The sequence below is a fragment of the Sarcophilus harrisii genome, chromosome 3 (assembly GCF_902635505.1).
Source record: "Sarcophilus harrisii chromosome 3, mSarHar1.11, whole genome shotgun sequence".
Classification (NCBI taxonomy): domain Eukaryota; kingdom Metazoa; phylum Chordata; class Mammalia; order Dasyuromorphia; family Dasyuridae; genus Sarcophilus; species Sarcophilus harrisii.
The window spans coordinates 398,095,731-398,114,876 of NC_045428.1; the positions used below are offsets into that span (position 1 = coordinate 398,095,731).

The following is a 19,146-nucleotide window of genomic DNA, read 5'->3' on the forward strand; positions in this document are numbered from 1 at the left end:
TAAATTCCTTGTCTTTAGGATGAAGAGGTTGGGTGAGGTGGTCATCCCTCTTCCAGACATTAGTTTGATGATTTCTGTTATGCTTATGATTTTTTTACAAGAAGGCATTTCAGAAGGTGTGGGATTGCACCATTATATTTAATGCCTTTCCTTTTCACTCTTTTTCCAAAGGGTATGATAATTTTGCAACATTCTATAAATAAAAAAATTTAAAAAGCTGTTGCATTTTAGCTTCATACTTTTTTTTCCTCATAACTTCTGTATTAGATTCCTAGGATTTCATGTTCAAGGAGAGATTTCAGGTTATCTCTTTCCCCCTTTATTTTACAAGACAGGAAAAGTAATGGTGTCAAAGCTACACAGCCAGGGAGTAGTTGAGTCAGAATGCAGCCTTCACTCAGGTCCTTTGACTCCTAGAGGGCAGCAGATAAATTGATTTCTGTCTCAGTTGCTGGAAATGCTTCTAGTGTTTTCTCATTCATTTAGAAGGGCGACTTGTATATGTTCTGTTTTCTGTTTGTTAACAACAAACAGCTGTTCTCTTGAAGCTTCCCTTTGAAAATGCACTTCTACATTCTTTGGCATCAGATCAGACCTGCTTTATGGTCAGCTCTGCAGAGTTCCCAAGGCTGTTCATTATTGCTCCTTCTCATTACTTTGTGCATTTAGACAGAATTTTTTAAAGTGCCAATTCACATCCTAAAAAAATATGGAAAAGATGGTAGTTAGGGTTTTTGTTCCCAATTTGAAGCTGGGAGCTGGGACTTACTCGTTTTGTAATCCAGCTGAATGCAACTGGGCACAGCATTAAACAGCTTTTTAAAAAATGAAAACCCAAACCTGAGATTGCTGGAGAAAACAGACATTCTTTCTACAAAGTGGTAATTATGTGCAACAGTAGCAATTCAAAGGCGATTATCCCAACCTTTCCTTTCTATTTGCTAGTACAGTGCCACTTTGAAGAAAACAAATTCATCCTATTGATCTGATGGGGAGAATTTGATCCTTACAATATGTAGTATGTTCACTGAATAATGAATGTAAGGTAAAAACAGGGACAAGTGGCATGTAATAGAAGGGGTGTAGGGATGCTTTTTTTCCAATTAAAAAAACCTAACAATAAAAGTGGTTTAATTACTACACATTTACAAAGCAATATTTTGCTGATTGGGGATCACCAATAGGTGTTAATTTCATTTGGTCACTTCCTCCTTTAAATTCTGGTTTCTTCATCATTTTCCTCCCTAAAATGCAAGGAAGTTCAGCAATGTGTTCCTTTAGGTTTTGAGAGGAAGAATCCTTTTGTACCCTGCTTTAATCACTTCTGGGGTCAAATTTATATTTGATTATGTGACTTTTGATAAGTGATTTGATAAGGCACTAAGTGGCCTAAATGTAGGGCCATAAATTTAAATTCTGAACCCTTGGGTAGGGGTGGGGGAATTAAAGAAAATCCCCCTTAGTCCTTTATGAACTGGGAAAGACAGCCTGGTGTGGTAAAGAGAGTGCTGACCTTGTAGTCAGAAAGAGTAAGATACTAACTAAACATGATTTAGAAAGTCACTTCATCTTTCTAGACATCATTTTATCTATAAAATGAAAGAGTTCGTCTGTGGTAATCTCTAAATTTCTTTCTTTCAACCTTAAATCTTATGAGAACTCAGTGGTGTTAATTTTGGGGGGATCTATGAGTGTTATATACAGCTGTGACTCAGTTGCATAACAGCCTCTCTGATACTACTTAAAACCATCTAGTGACTTATGAAAAGATTCTCTAAGGCACAGAGACTCATCTTTAAAATTTTTTCATTTATATCTTTTGTATTTTCCCTTGTATTCCTCCCTCTTCCTTTGCAAGTAATTTTTTATAACAATTTTTTTTTTAAAGAAGAGGAAGAAAAAAATCAGCAAAATTGATCAATATACTAAAAAAGATGCCCCATGGAGCATGCCCTTCATCAGAAGCTCATCTCTTCCTGTCTCTTCCTGTGTCCCTGTCTCTCTGTATCTATTTCTTTCTATCTCCCATCTTTCTCTGTGTCTCTTTCTTCCTCTCTTCCTCTCCCTTTTCTCTCAATCTATATCTTTCTCCCTCATTTATCTCTCCTTTTCATTCAAATGTTCTTTAAGTATGTACAGTTGTGAGTCTTGAGTCATCACAATCTCTGAATATGTAAAGTTACATATGACCCAGAGAGTTAAGCAGGTTACAGCATATTTCCAATAATGATGTGGACAATAAATAGAATAAAGAAGATCACTAAGAATAATGTATGAATGGAAAAGGAGGTGAGCTGGTCACTTAGTAAGATAAAGCAATGGCTTATGGAAAGCAGCCTGAATGCTGCACTGGTACATGGAAAATCTCTAGAGAAGCATCTTAGGTGATTCCTTTAAGTAGGATCTATGGGAAGGGAAGAATGGGTTTTTTACTAAGTACCTATTGTGTGCCAAGGATTATGTGAAGCACTTAACAGTGCTTTTAACAGATATTTTATTTAATCCTCACAACAATATTATGAAATAGATTCTATTATGGTCTCCATTTATAGTTGAGTAAATTGAGGCAATCAGAGATTAAAAGACTTGCCCAGTGTCACACAGGTAGCAAGTATATGAGAAAATACTGGAATTCAAATTTCTCACATCTAGATCCAGCCTTCTATCTATCTACTCCATCACCAGCTGCCTCTTAGAAGCAATCTGGGAATTGCCTATGAAAAAATATGGACAGGAATCAGACCAATTTTTTAGAAAGGGGAATGTGTTGCCATTTGTAATAATAGAAAAAAATGATGAAATAAAAGATCAGGAAAATATTCAAGTTATGGTTTTTTTTGGAATATTGTTTCTCTATTTTAACTTCCATGGATATGTAAATTCCTTGAGTATAGGAACCTGTATAATCAGATTACAGAACTTTATAAAATTTAATGTACTTCTGTGCCTTCTCAATAAATGTTTGATAAAAAAGATGGTCATATTTGAGCTCTGATGGCGTAAGAAAAGATGTAACCTCTTTGTCTTGCTCTTGTGTTCTGGCTTGCTTTATGTACACATACACACATGAAGTGAAAGGTTTATGTATATATTCATGGCATATAAATCTTTAAATGAACTTTTTTGGACCGGTATTTTAATGGATTATTCGAAATTTCTATATAAAAGGAACTCCATCCATAGGTGCATGTGGGCAGCTTCTATAAATTAGAGAGTTCTTAGGGCACTATGAGGTTAAGAGATTACCTATGGCCATACTGTTATTAAGTGTTAGAGGAAGGTGCTAAATAACCAACTGCATGACTTTAAGGGCAATTCTCCATGCCCTCTGCCAAGCTGTGTCTCCCTAGGCATGGATGCAGTTTTATTACAGCTACTGTTTAAATGATTAATAAAGAAATATCCAGCTACTACCTTGATTCCCTCCTGATATTTTTCTGTATTTGACTTCAAACCATGTAAAAACACTCTTTACAGGATTACTAAAGGAGGGGATTCTACTCTTTTTACATTTTCTGTTTTAGTGTCCATCTAGAAAAGGACTTTGAAAGAAGCCTCCATAGCCACAGCCCTTAGAGCGGGTTTACAAACAGGTCTGAGAAGATCTTTAAGAAGTTAGCAATATGGAAATATAATGGAGAGCTCACATCATATTAGGGCACATACACTGTCAGGGTTGACAATCCTTCCTGCCAATATGCAGGGACTTCAGGAGAATACTGCTGAACAGAAATATAGGCCAAAAAGGCAATCTTCCCCTGAAGAATTTCCTCTGAACAACCATACAGAAGCTCATTCTCAAAACTATTGGTCAAGGAATTGGACTCATTATTTTTCAGATTTATTCCACTTTTTCATCCCTCAGAAATTGATCAATTTAAAAAAGATGAGGAAGATGTACAACTTCTATCTTGTCTCCTTTTGGCATGTGAGCATACATACTGTAACTCTATTTTAATTGCATCCACTCTTAAGGCAGAACTCCATATGAGATCTCATGTTGGATTCCATCTGAGAAAGGCTAATTACTAAATGCCAAAAGGACTTGTAGGCCTTTTCTCATAAGTATGGGCTCCAAAAGACAGCATTCTATTTCCTGTAGTGGAAGATTCCTTATTCTCATTTAAAATAATTTCATTTTCTATAACTTTTATATTTTCTCACTCAATGTTATGTTCCTCTATGTACTGCAAACTCTTTGAAGGCATAGAACCTGCCTTATTGACTGTTGTATTTATACCTAGTACTTCATACATAAAATCAATGTAGAGGATATGTAAGATCATTCCCACACATAATAAACTTTTACTTAATAGGTGTTCTAGGAACTAAAAATATAAAAACAAAATCTAGAAAGACCCTGATGTCAGAGAGCTTACATTTTACTGTGTTTCTGACATATAAACAAAAAAGTGTAATGCAAGATTATTGTGTGGAGAAAAAGTTTTACCAACTGGGGAGGCTGGGAAAGGCTTCCATACTCTTTGAATTGGCTTTGAAAAAATATAAAGATTCTGAGATCCAAGTACATTCCAGGTATGATAAGAGAATTATAGATTTAGTATAGAATGGGACCTTAGAGTCCATCTCATTTAATCCCCAATCAAGTCACTTAACTCTACTTGCCTCAGTTTCCTCATCTATAAAATGAACTGGAGAATGAAATGGCAAAGTACTCCTGTATTTCTACCAAGAAAACATCAAATGAGATTACAGAGAGTCAGACGTGATTTTAAAATGACTGAAATGCCCCATCCCTCCATTTTATAGATGAGGAAACTAGGTGGAGGAGCTAGATGGCCAGTGGGTAGAGCTGTGGTCCTAGAGTTAGAAAAACAAGAATTCAAATCAAGCTTGGCTATATAAGCAAGAAATCATATAACCTCTGTTTGTTTCAGTTTCTTTCTTTGTGAGATGGGAATAATCATAGTTTCTACTTCTCAAAATGAGATGATTATTATAAAGCACTTTGCAAACCTCAAGGAGTTATATAAATGATAGCTATTATCATTAGGAAACTAAGACACTAATAAATATCAAAACTGGAATTTGAACCCAACCCTGTTGAATCCAGCTTCAATTTACTTTTCATTCCACCATACTGCCCTTCCAGAAATTTATTGCAAGTTCAATAAATATTTGTCAGTTTAACTGAATATGTAGGTCTTATTTCTGACATATTTCCACCCCAAATCTGATTAAAATAAAAATTGTTTCGATGCTTAAAGCATTTACCCTAAGGAAACCCTGATCGGTCCTGTGCTAACTCCTTTTTTTTCTCAAGCAGCCTTTTTATCCTTCTGAGTCCTCAAAAGGTCAGGGCCAAGGGACCAGTATGTATCTGCAGTGATTTCTCTTATCCCCATATTTGTATTCCTAGTAGAAGACTAGGCAAATGACAGGCTGATGTTAAGTAGTTGGTATTTGAGACTCTCCCTTCTCAAAATTCTTCCCCCTTCTCCTCCACATCTTCCCTCTAAAAATTAGAGATCAATTTGGGTTAAGAAATTCTTCTGTCAAAATGAAAATACTTTCTGAGGTTCTTTCATTGATATTTTTATCTGAATTGTTTTAACTAGAAAAATTATCTCAACACCAAATGCTATTGAATAAGAAAATAAAAACAATTTTAATCAGAGGTGGGAGGGAAATTTTTGAGGTGGCATAATAGGTCAGAGTAGATGGGGGACAAACGAGGGAGCAGCTTGAGGTCTCTGAATAGTTGTGACCTGAGGAGAAAGGAAATAGGCAGAAATAGAGGGATGAAAAAATAGATAAAAATGGCCTTAGTTTGATGCAGTGAAGGATCTGTGATTTTCCACATGAGTTTCCACACCTTATTATTTTGTGCAATTTTCATCCCTGTCTTTTCATAAATCCTCCCTAGAGGGCTTGTCCAGTACTGGGAGGCTACCTTGCATTCTTTTTGTAACAAAGTCAAGCTCATACCGTCCACCTGTGATCTTATGGACAAACTGTGCCCATGCTGGAAGGCATTTACTCCTAATTCTCATCTCCAACTCTTAGAATTCCTAATTTAGTTCCGGTCTCAGTTTATTAACCACTTACTTTCCTGATCATCCTGGTAACGTTTTCTCTTTCTCTTCCTCAAATGATCATGAATGTACTTCTTATAAGTATGCAGATAGAGCACCAGACCTGAAGTCAGGAAGTCAAATCCAGTTTAACTATGTGATTTCCCAGCTATATGGCTCCTAAGCAAGTTACTTACCCATTGTCTTCCTTAGTTTCTTCCACTGTAATATAGGAATAACAAGAGAATCTACTTTCCAGGATTATTGTGAGGATAAAATGAGCTAATATTTGCCAATATATATAATAGTTATTTTTATTATTATTTTCTTTTTACATGTTCAGGGCAGGAAGGAACTTTTTTCATTTTCTAGTGCTTAATATAGCATCTGGTACATAGTAGATGTTTAATAAATGCTTGTTAGAATAGATTACATGACCAACTTTTTTTCTAGTTCCTTGTCTTTAATGAGGAACTTCTCAGTAAGTTTAGAGGCAGTTAAGTAGTATAGCAAGCAAATAGATAACTGGACTAGAATTAGGAATAGATGAGTTCAACTTCTGTCTCAGAAATTTATCTGCTGTGTGACTGGGCTAAGTTCTTACTTTCTCAGTATAAGTCACCTTGTCTAGAAAATGAAGAATCTTTTCCAATCCATTTACATATAGACTTGTAAATTCTACCTTAGACACTTACACCTATATAACTCTAGATGAATAATTTGACCTTTCTCAGATTCAATTATTTAATCTGTAAAATGGAGATAACAAGCCCTTCTCAAATGATCATGAAATATCTCACAGGTTTGCTGTGAGACTCAAATGAGATAATGTTTGTAAATATGCTATGTTAATGTTTGCTATTATTAATCTATAATCATCTCATTTCCCTTCCTTTTTTTATCCATATTTTATGATATACATGAAGTTTCCTATTTGAAGAACTTTTAGAATGTAGCCCCCAGGAATGTATTAGTAGAAAATTCAGCGATAGAGCATGTCCTCCCAGTTCTGTAAATGTGTAAATTATACAGTTTTGCAAAAGCTCAGTGCTTATAGGTGTAATTAGCAACAAATCTAAAGTTGTAGAATTATTTTAAACTGTGATTTCTTGTTTACTTTGGTGATATGATCTGGTCTCCTTTAGTCATTTTCAATTTTGTGGCATTTTTCTTTGCTATGCCTTTTCCAATTCCACAAAGACATTTTCATCTTCTGGATCATAGAATATGATGTAATACTTGTCTATCCTTTCCATCAAATTTCAGTAATGCTTTCTGGGGACTGTTAAACTTAGGTTATGCTTGTGAAGCTGAGAAGCTTAGGTATGTCTTTATCCTCTACAGATTATATATCACCAGTGTTCTCTGTGCTGAATTTTAAGAAGATTATGTGGTGACTTTTAAGTTGTGTAAAAGCATCACTTTAGTAGTCTTTCTCACAAGTACCAATCTCCCATGAGAATACACAGAATAGAATCACAAGCTCATTGATAGAAACATTCATTAGGTCACACTGTTTCTTTTTTATATTTCCCAGCACAAGATAGTATTTCTAATGTCTCTCTATGTGAAGAATTTTAAATAAATGTCCTGCTCAAGGAAGTGACTCTGTCAAAAAACATGGGGGTACAACATAAGTAGAAAGTCTTGGTGTGCCTGATAACTTATAGTGTCCACTCTCTAAGTCAGCTAAGCCAGTGGGAGAGGCTCTTCATTTGCAGGATGACCACCCTTCAATTCATATGACCAATTAAAACACAAAATGACCCTAAATGCTTTACAACCCCTTTCTACTCTGATAGTGATAGTGGGAAAGGAAACAATGCTAAGAATTATACAGTTCTTAGGCCATGTTAGTGTTCTGAATGTAAAATCTTTGTAGAGTGACCCAACAAGTTGAAGTAATTACACTATATACACATTGAAATTCTGTTGAATGGAGCTAGAGATAATTATAAAAAACTATGCTGACTGTGTTCTTGATAACTAATCTCAACTGGGCTCTTGCCACACAATAGGGCAGATCCTAATTGATTGCCTATCATACTTATCCTAGTAGAGGTTCCAAATCTTTAATTTTTTTCCTCAAGACCATGATATCATTTTCTTTCCCTTTCTGCTAAGAGTTTTGCCTCATTCTTTACCAAAAAGAAAAAAAAAGTAGGATTATTTGCTGAGAGCCCCCTATTTGCCCCTTCCCCTTATCTCATATTCCTTTGCTTGCCAAAGTCAACTTCAACACATGTACCAATCTCCTCTCCTCCCATTTTCTCCTTCAGATTAGCCCCACCATCATCCTTAATCTTCCTCTAATATGTAATCTCTACCTCTCTACTGACTCTTTTCCTGGTACCAATGAATATGCTTGTCTCTCCTATCCTTAAAAAACCCACACAAGTTCTGTGCTCACCAGCTTTATCTTAGTTCTCCCCATCTCTTTCCCAGCTAAACTCCCTGAAAATATATTATTAGAATTTCCACTTTCTTTCCTTTTATCCTTAAAAAAACTCTCTTCAGTTTGGTTTTTGACTCTGTCATTCAAACGAAACACCTGCCAAAGTTACCAGTGATCTCATAACTGCTGAATCTAATGATTTTGACTTGATCCTCACTCTTCTGTGTAGCTATAATTAAGTAATGTGCTAGGTGCTAAGGACAAGAAGGAAAAGCAAAAACAGCCTCTGCCTTCAAGGAGCTTGCATTTTATTGGTGGGTGCAACATTTGTAAATTGGAACATGAAGATAAATGTGGAGCTGATGGAAGGTGACCATAGAGGAACAGGGACAGCAGTGGGTGATGGGAAGGAGACATCTCTGTAGCACTGGAAACTGACAATCACCCTCTCTTCTTAGATAATATTTTCTCTCTAGGTTCTTGTGACCATGCTCAAGCTTAATTCTCCTACCTATATGATTGTTCTTTCTCAATCTCTTTTGTTGGATCTCTATTAATATCATGGTCATTAAGTGTAGGTATACCCCAACACTCTTGTCTTTTCTCTTTTCTCTTTACACTTCGTCACTTCATAATCTTCTTACTATCCATGCATCCAAATCATCATCTCTCCTTAGATGATACTGTTGTTTTTTCAATCATGTCTGACTCTTTGTGACCTCATTTGGAGCTTTCTTAACAAAGACACTGAAATGGTTTGCCATTTCCTTCTCCAGCTCATTTTCCAAATGAGGAACTGAGATAAAGAGTTGACTGACTTGCTCAGAGTCACAGCCTACTAAGTGTCTGAGGCCAGATTTGAACTTGGGAAGATGAGTCTTTCTGATTCCAAGGCCAATGTTTATTCTCTATACCATCTAGCTCTCCTCATGTAGATGATACCAAATCTATTTATTCAACCATGGTTTCTCTGCTGAAGGCCAGTTCTTCATTACCAACTATCTGTTGAACATTTCAAACTGAATGTCTTACAGTTAGTTCAAATTCATCGTGTTCAAGACAGAATTTGTTTTTTTTCCCCCCAAACCTTCTCCCTTTCTGCACTTTGCCATTATTGTCAAGGAGAGTATTTATCTCCCAGGTATCCAGATTCATATTTTGGTGTAACCTCAGCTCCTTCTCTTGTGGACCCCACATATCTCAATTGACAGATCTTATAATTTTTTTTTCTCTACAACATTTGTCATACATTCCTTTCTCTTTCCTCATATATTTATCATTCTAATTCATCTTTTATCTAGACTAGTGCAACTGCTTTCTAAAAGGGTTCCTTGTCTGAAATCTTTCCCCATTCCAATCTTTTTTTCTGCTCATCTCCTTAGATGGCATGATCATGTTACCTATCTGTTCAATAAACCTCCATGAGTTCAAATCAATCCAATAAGTATTTATTAAGTGACAAGCATGTGCCAGGCACTGTGCTAAGTGTTGGGAATGCAATTAATAAAAAGAAAGACATTTTTTGCTTTCAAGGAGATTATAATCTAAGTGGGGGAGACAACACACAACATGAGGCAATAAAGTAGGGTGTGGACAGAATAGGTAGTAGCTGGTGTGGAGACAACTTGTTCTATGGAGATGAAACATATACAGAGTAGAGTAAAGCCTGAAATTTCCTGTGCCCTATAAAGGAAGATATTGGGGGGAAGTTTGGTATTCCATCTTCTAGCCCTCCAATCATTGGGAAGAAGAGCCCTTAACTATCAAATAGAAAGTCCTTTCTTCAACATTTAAAGCTTCTCGGACCCATCCCCTTCCTTCCTTTCCAGGCTTCTGACATTTTTGGCCTCCTTTGTATTCTACAACCTGTTTTTACTGATTTATTTGCTACTCTTTGCGCATGCTACTACTTCTCCTATCTCCATGCCTTGGCATTCTTTTAGAATCATTGACTTTCTTTAAGACTCAGCTCAAATATTACCTTCTCTAGAGGTCTTCTGTGACTCCCCTCTCTCTCACCAGCTACTAGTCCCATCCTATATGGTCATCTTTTTCTGCTCTATATGTATCTTTATCTTCCAATTTACAAATGTCCTTACCTTTAGAATGCAAGCTCCTTGGGGGCAGAGACTATTTCTGTTTTTCTTTTTAATCCTTAGCATTTAGCACATTATTTAAATCATAGTAAGCATTTAATAAGTGCTTTTTAATGGATTATTGTCCATGCAAGCTGACAATAAAAGGAAATTATAACTGAATGGAAGGATAGTACACAAGTCTTCTATGAAGAGTCCAGAAAAAGAGTTGTAAGAGTTGGCTTCATGTGACCAAAAGATAACAAAAAACAACATTTTTATGGTAGATCTGGTCCTATCTTGCAAAACCCACAAGAAATTTTAACTAACAGACAACCATGCAGATAATTGCAATTTATACTCCAATCTATTGGTGAAGATGAATTATAATGTGAATATGACAAGATATCCAGTAACCTCAATGCATAACACAGGGAGTGGAGTAAAACCTATGTTGGAAATATAATTAGGGAACAAGAAATAAGATACTAAAGGCTCACTAAACCTAAAATTGATTTTTTTTTCTTTTTCAAATCCTCCTTCTTCACCACCCCCAGACCTCCCTGTTTCTGTTGAAGTCACCAGCACCCTTGGAGTCTTCCCAGTTTGTAACCATGGCGTTATCCAGGAAGTTCCCCCGGGGCTCGCCTCGCTCCTGCCCTTCCATGTCTAGTCAGTTGTCAAATATTGATGTTTTTCCTTCCCTTTCCCACATCTCTTACTTATGATCCCTTCCCTCCACTTATTACAAAACTACCACCTTAGTTCAGACACTTATCTCTTCTCTCTTAGATCATAACAAAAGCTTCCTTAATAATCTCCTTGCCTCAGGTCTCTCCCTGCTCTCCCTGTTTCCTGCTCCCTGCTCTATATGATTTTGCTTGGTGATTTCATCAGCCCCCATGGATTCAATGATCATCTCTGTGCTAATGATTTCCAACTCTACCTATCCAGCTTAACCTTCCTCTAGAACTCTAGTTTTCCATCTGCTGTTAACCATTGGACATCTCAAATTGGATGTCCTATAGATATCTTAAATTTACCATGTCCAAATTTAAACTAATTTTCCCCCCCCCAAAATACTGCCCTCCTTCTGAAATTCCCTATTTTTATCAAGGGCACCATTATCCTAAGTTCAAAATCATGGTGTGTCACCCTCAAGTCGTCCCTCACCCCCATATATAATCTTTTCCCAAGGTCTCTCTCTATACTATCTCTTGTAAACTCCCTATTCTTTCCATTGACAGAACCACCACCTTGATGCAGGCCCTCATTATCCCATGCCTGGACTATTATGTCCTTACTTTAAGTCTCTCCTCACTTCTGGAAACCTACTAAGGATGTCACCAATCTGTCAAACTGATCTTCCTACAGTGAAATTCTCAAAATATCATCCTCTAGTCAGTAATTTTCAGTGGCTTCTCATCACTTTTAGTATCAAATATGAAATCCTCTCTTTGGCATTCAAAATCCTTCATACTCCGTCCCCACCCACCCAGATTTTGTTTTTATACACCTTATACCCTCCAAGATATTTTACAATCCATTGATTCTGGACTTCTTGTTGTTCCTTGAAAAAGAACCTCCATCTCTGGCCATTTTTCCTGGCTGTCCACCATGCCTGAAATATACTTTCTCCTCATCTCCACTTGCTGCTTTGCCTGCCTTCCTTGAAGTCTCTACTAAAATTCCATCTTTTACAGGAAATTTTTTCTGATCCCTCTTATTTCTAGTGCCTTCCCTCTATTCATTCTTTCCAATTTATCCAATATTTAGCTTGTTTGTACATGTTTGCTTGTATGTCATTCCCTTGTTTGACTCCTTGAGTTCAGTTATCTTCTTTAATCTCTCTAGGTCCTTCCATTTCTCAACTCTTTGAAATTAATAAAAGACCTTGGTGAGAGACCCAATTAAATCCATCATTCCAAAAGTATTTGTATATGAGGCAGAAAGGAAGACATCAAACAGATATTAAGTGAAGTAGATCAGTGTTTCTGTAGTGATCTTTTTTTCTTGTACTGGATATAACATATGACCAAATGACAAGATCTCTTAAGGCAATAAAGTCAGGAAGAATGTCTGGACCTGACTATGTATATTCCAAAGAAATCCATGTTAAATATATTAGATTAGTTGTCATCTAAAGGATCTAAAGGAGGGGGTGGGGAAAAGGGGGGCGGAATTTTGAAACACAAGGTTTTGCAAAGGTCAATGTTGAAAAACTACTCATGCATATGTTTTAAAAATAAAAACCTTTAATAAAATTTTTTTAAAAAGAAATCCATGTTAAAGACAATAGGATTATTTTTTAAATCACTCAAAATTAAATACTCAAGTCCATTTTAGATAACATTTTTAAAAATTTTGTTTTTAATATATAGAATAAAACAAGCATTTCCATAACATAGTACAATAAGAAAATGATTGCACATGAAATTGAAAATCAACTTTGCACAATTTCCTCTTCTGTTCAAATGTGAAACAAAATTATCATGTAAATTTCTTTTTTCTTCTCCCTGCTGCTCTAGAGATGTCTAATATATACATATATATGTACACACATACATGCATATGTATGTATATATAGCATAAATATATATGTATAGAATAATTTTATATATATAATATGTAAACATACTTCTATTTATTAGTTCTTTCTCTGGATACAAATAGAGTTTTCATCTTTTTCTAGTTAATTTGGGTATTTTTAATGGCCAAAATAACTTACTCAAAGTTATTCTTAAAACAATTTTGCTGTACTATATGCAATGTTCTCTAGGCTCTGCTCATTTTACTCTTTATTATTTTATGCAAGTCTTTTCATGCTTTTCTAAAATCATTAAGTTCATCATTTTTTATAGCACAGTAGTATTCCATCACAATCATATACCACAACTTGTTCATTCATTCCCCAATTAATGGGCATCCTTGTAATTTACAGTTCTTTGCCACCACGAAAAGAGCTGCTATAAACCTTTTTGAACATATGGGTTATTTTCTTTTTTCCCTAATTATCTTTGGAATTAAACCAAGTAGAAGTACTGGTAGGTCAAAAGATATAAATAGTTTAAAAATTCTTTGGGCATAATTCCACATTGCTTTCCAAAATGGTTGGATAAATTCACAATTCCACCAACAATGAATTTAGTATCCTAATATTTTTTAAATAAAAAAGATAAAAGTTAATACTTCTAGCAACATCCTCTACCAAAGTGACCAAAAATACTTTAGCAAATACAGACCTACATGTTTACTTCATTTCTATAACATTTTTTAAGAATATCCTATGCAAATATTAAGGGTGCTCTTAAGAAAAACATGAGTAGGGGATGGGGAGGCTAACAAACAGTTTTTCTAAAAGTAGAAATAATTTTTATATTCAAATAACTAACTGAGAGATTCAGGGAAGGTAATAACACAATGATAAATTCAATTGTGGCAGTAACCACACAACACAAAGAAAGGGAGTGGGGAAAGAAATACATATACCAGGCATTTATCAGTGTCATGGAGGATGTCACTTGTCAGATTTCAAATAGAATTCCCTAACTGCTGCAGGGTTCTCTAAGTGCTTCTATTTACAGATCACAGGTCTGAGAATACTATAAAACTTTCTCAATGATATCCATAGTCTTTCAAAAGAAATGAGCTTAACCCATTAATATAGAAAAACACAGTAAATGAAATATATATATTGTCCAAATTGTTACAGATGGTTGAAAAGGTAGCTTATTGAGTTACTATATTAACATTCTCCATGTATCATCAGGTCAAATCAAGTCAGCAAGTATTTATTAAATTGTTACTGTGTGCCAGACAAAGTGCTACAAACTGGAATCACAAATATCAGCACAAAGATAGACAGTTGCTGCCCTCAAGAAGCTTACATTCTAATGGGAGAAGTCAACACATAAAACGATTCTGAAGAGAAGAGGCAAGAGAAGATATCCCTGTAAGGGCATAATAGAAAAAGTTCAGAGAATCACATGTTGAGCTCAGAGCGGAATGAAGTCACAGCTGATCTGGGTACTTTCCTTAAAACGGTTCTGAGAGAAGCCAGCCAAATCAGAGGAAGGATTCTAGGCAAGGTATCTTTCAAGTGAGAAGTCTAAGGGTGGAGTGAATTTCCAGAATGAAAAGTGTATTGTGACATGATAGTGACCCTCCAGACCTATCATCCATCCTTCCATCTATCTGTCCTCCTAATCTGACATAAAGAATGACCTGGGTCTAGAGGTGACAGGAAGATGAGAGAAGCTTGGATCATATTTGGTAAATAGCATGGAACTTCATTTCCAGTTCCAACTATTTCCCAACGATATCATGTAATTGAAGCTTTTGAAGAATCAAAATTGTAGCTGATTGTCGGTCTTCTAGTCTCATCTTCATTCTATAAAAAATCTTAGCTGGTTTTTTTTATTAACTAAGTATTATGATGATGATGATATTTCATATTCATACAAGTACTGTAAGACTTACAGAGGACTTTTGGAATAATGTCATGTTAATGAAGGGAAGTGGTAGAATCTAGAAATTCTTTATATTTGCTTTTGCAATGCATTTTTCTTTTCATTTGCTTTTGTTTTCTTTTATAGTACCAATGGCTGGTCTAGCTTCTTATATTTCTTAGTTTTACCTTAAACTTGATTTAAACAGTCCCCTGATATCAGTAGAATGTGACTAAACCTTTTTCAGAGGATGGAATAACCATCCAGGGGACTGGAAGAGGTATAGTGGCTCAAGATTATAATTTTGTATAATCAATTTGTGAGTATTTGAGATTTGATTTGATTTTTAAAGATCAAGCAGAAGGAAACAAATGATATTTCAGAAGTCTGCACCTGATCAGTCATTTCAAATTCTTGATTAAATTGTTATTAACTTATAAAATTAAGTTTAAAAGTACCTAAAGGATTATAAAAATTATTTTCATAGTTTTGGATGCCTTTACTTTTTATGTGAACAGGATTTCATTTTCAATAGCTATTAGCACAACTCCTTTGTTTTGGATATATTAAAAATTTTAAGCATTTCATAAATTTTTAATTGCTATCTTTTTGGAACATAGCCTCTACCAGAATAGTGTTGATTGTTAGAATAAGTTTGTATTCTTATCTATTTATGCCATTTCTTTAAAAAAGCTGTTATATTTGGTTCATCATCTGTGTCCCATGTATTTGTAACATATGGTACACACACACCTCCCGGTATTAAAATGAAACTACTTTCTAGTTAGATCATTTTTTAAAGGAATCCAATGAGCTGGCACCCTGAAAAGTAACATGAGAGTGGAATGCCTTGCTTCAATCTCTGAAATGGCACTACAATGGGCACTTTGAAATGCCCATTCCCTATCTCCATCCTTTTTGCTCAAGAATTGGATGGAGGTAGTCTCACATCCACTTGGGTCAATTTGTGAGTTTTACTGCAGAAAGCAAATAGGGGAGTTCCCCAAAGGTAAAACATCTCATCTTTGTTTGTCAAGAAGGCTAGGCCACCAAAAGGAGACTCTTTGCCAGCTCACAGCTTCTAGAGCCTATATATTACAAAGATTTATGTAAGACTTAACAAGCAAGGCACAGAACTCCTTCTCTGCAAAACTAAAGAATTAGTCTTTGGCCTCTGAACAGAAAATGCCATCATTCAATCCCACATGGCTCTGTGTCTGGCAAAACTTTGACTTCACTATTATTGTTGGTATTCAAGCTTGACTGCCTTCTGAATGGGATCTCCCTGAAGGAAGGAAAGGCTGCAGGGGTCTGACACGGAGTAGCCATTTTCGTTATTGATCAGTGACAAGGTGGGGTGGGAGTCTGTGGTTCAAGAGGTTCTCATCTCAGGGAACTGAACAATTGAATCTAGAGATATGGGCTTATAAAAAAAATCCCAAGAGAGTGTAAAAGTCCTCCTCCTCCTCCCCCCTTCTCTGATCCCCTCTTTAGTTTTTCCACAGGCAGGGATGATGAAGTGACTAAAAAGGATAAAGGAGAACAAATCATTCCTTCTAGGGTAGGCATGCATTTGGCTCCTCTCTCCAGAGTTGTTGCTAGTCTTCTCTTCTTATTTGTGTTTAGAAGTTCAATTTTATATTCCTTCTTTTCCCAGACCATACACAGAGATTAGCCACAGTTTATTTAAGCAAACTTAAGAAAAGAAAAACACCAAAACCCATAGTCATTTTTTTTTAATTCTTTCAGGGAGACTTCACTTGGTTATTTTTCTTAAAAAACGTCTTTCCCATTTCATTGAGGCAGATTTGGAAATCAAACCAGAAACTTCAGGCTCTACTACGATGGAAAACACTTTGTTGGGGAGAAACGTTTTGAGTCCATCCACGATCTGGTGACTGATGGATTGATTACTCTCTATATTGAAACCAAGGCAGCAGAATATATTGCCAAGATGACGATAAATCCAATTTATGAGCACATAGGATACACCACTTTAAACAGAGAGCCAGCATACAAAAAACACATGCCCGCCCTGAAAGATACACATGATTGGAAAGAATCTACAGGAGAGGATGGGGTGTCAGAGAAAAGGGTAAGCTACAATGAAGCCGCTCTTTTTTCTTTTTTCCTTTCTTTCAAGAGAGACACTATGATTAGGAGAGGATTTAATTTTTCATTTACGTTTAGAACTTTTTAAAAAAAAAAAAGGATATGAAGATGAATTTTCCTTGATGTGTCTAGCTATTGTGGTGCTGAGTGTCACAGATATAATCATTGCTTAATTAAAAAATTTTATTTTTTTATAGGCCTACTTTTAAAAAACAAATAGTTACATAATTAGAAAAAGTTTCTTGGTGAGATGACCTCCTAGAATAACTTTTGGAGGTTATGTCATTCTGGTCAAGAAGTACAAACTGCTGCCTATAATGCCAGAAATCAAAGAGATTATAATATCTCCCTGACAACATATTGCTGCATTTCCTTCAATGTGATCTACTTTATAAATAGGTCTGTTCTTTTGCAAGATGTTACCGTTTTGTTTTGTTGTGGCTTTTTTTAAGCACATGACTAAAGTCAGTCTGTTGGTGGCTGATTGAACTATATTTAGCATCAGTTGGAAATTTAAAAAAACCTAGTTGTTTTTAGATCATAAGCCTCCTTTGACCTCAGTTTCTCTAAGTGTAAAATGAGGTTTGCTTCAGTTCTAGATCTATGCTCCTAAGATTGGATTTTTTCCAATTTAAAATTTTTTGAAGAAACATTTTTAATTCTTATGATGTGATTAATATTTTTATAATTTTGGTATATTCCATGCTAAGCTAATAGTTAAAAGTTTGAATCCTTCCCATCTAGATTGCTTCTATTCTTTTTTTTCTCAAATTATACTTTACCCATAGTCATAAGCCTAAAACACCCAGTTGTTGGGTGGTCACGTATGTTTTTAATGTGCTCTTTAGCTTAGATTATTTTTTAGATCTGATGTGATTGTGGATTCTGCCTATGAAAACATTATGAAAACATACCATCAATGACCATCTGGCACCAAGGTGTTTTTATGGGCTTGAATAAGTTGTTCAAAGGATCCAGCTAGAAAATGTTAATTTTCTAATGAAAATTTCAGCTCTGAGTGTTTTAAGTTATTTTTATCCTGAATGGAATTTTGTGTCCACGCTATAACCAATCATTTTAAATTATAGTTTATGGGCATTTATTGTTATCTGGTGCCATGATGTATTGTTGTTGTCACTTAAAATTATTTTTTGTGTTCTCTTAGTTAAATGATTTCTTGATTCCTTCCTATGATATATGATTATTTTTCACTGTTAAATGAAAGACTATCAGTGGGACTTTTCAATAATAGTTATGTGTATATATCTAACATTCATGATAACATTTCTTATAATTGTGCTGATTTTAAAAAGTTACATACTTCAATAATTTATAAATTCATGACTTCACTGTGTGGGTAGTCCTTGAATTGGTTCACAGTCATTACCTTCCTAACTCTGTGGCTCTGAGCAAGTCACTTAACTATTTGCCTCAGAAGGAAATGGTAAATGACTTCAGTATGCTTGAAGAAAACCTTAAAAAAGTCACAAAGAGTGAGACATAATTCAAATAACATCTCAATAAAAAGAAGAAAGTTCAAGTTTATAAGTTGTTGGAGAGGAGCATGTACATTTTTAACTTGAACATTGTGGTTTTTAAAACTCAAAACCATATCTATATGTCCTATCTACTCTGTATTTTTCCATTGTTAACAAAACTTATATTGAAACAAGTTAACCATTCAATTCAAAACACATTTATTTAGTGCCTACCTACTATGTGCCAAGCTATGTGCTCCTTGGGCAAATCAGAAATATATTTTCCCTGTCTGAAAGCAGAGGACTAATCCAGATTTTTTTTTGAGGTCCTTCCCAGATCCAGAATCTATTTCTGCACTGAGAGTGGTGGTTAGCATTTCTGTATTTTCTTGTGCTACAAATGAAATAGATGCTTTGGGTCAATATGTTGTCTGTATGAGGCTTTCAAAGAAAGAACAAATTGAATCATCTGACCATGCCCATGAGAGGAATCAGACCAAGAGAGATGGGAAGATTTTAAGAATGAAATACTGAAGATGCAAAGAAATAGTTCTGTACGAAGGCAAAGGAAAGTTTAAAAATAAGAAGAAATGATTTAGATGT

The 19,146-nt window shown here is 35.3% G+C and overlaps 1 protein-coding gene across 1 annotated transcript in view; it reads left to right on the top strand.

Annotated features, from left to right (window-relative positions):
• The window catches only part of CHN1 (chimerin 1), a 260,185-nt gene that overhangs the window by 122,807 nt on the left and 118,232 nt on the right, over positions 1–19,146 (top strand). The window contains exon 6 of the mRNA XM_012544834.3: positions 16,760–17,048. Coding sequence (XP_012400288.2) covers positions 16,760–17,048 — 289 coding nt within the window. The remainder of the gene's footprint in view (positions 1–16,759; positions 17,049–19,146) is intronic.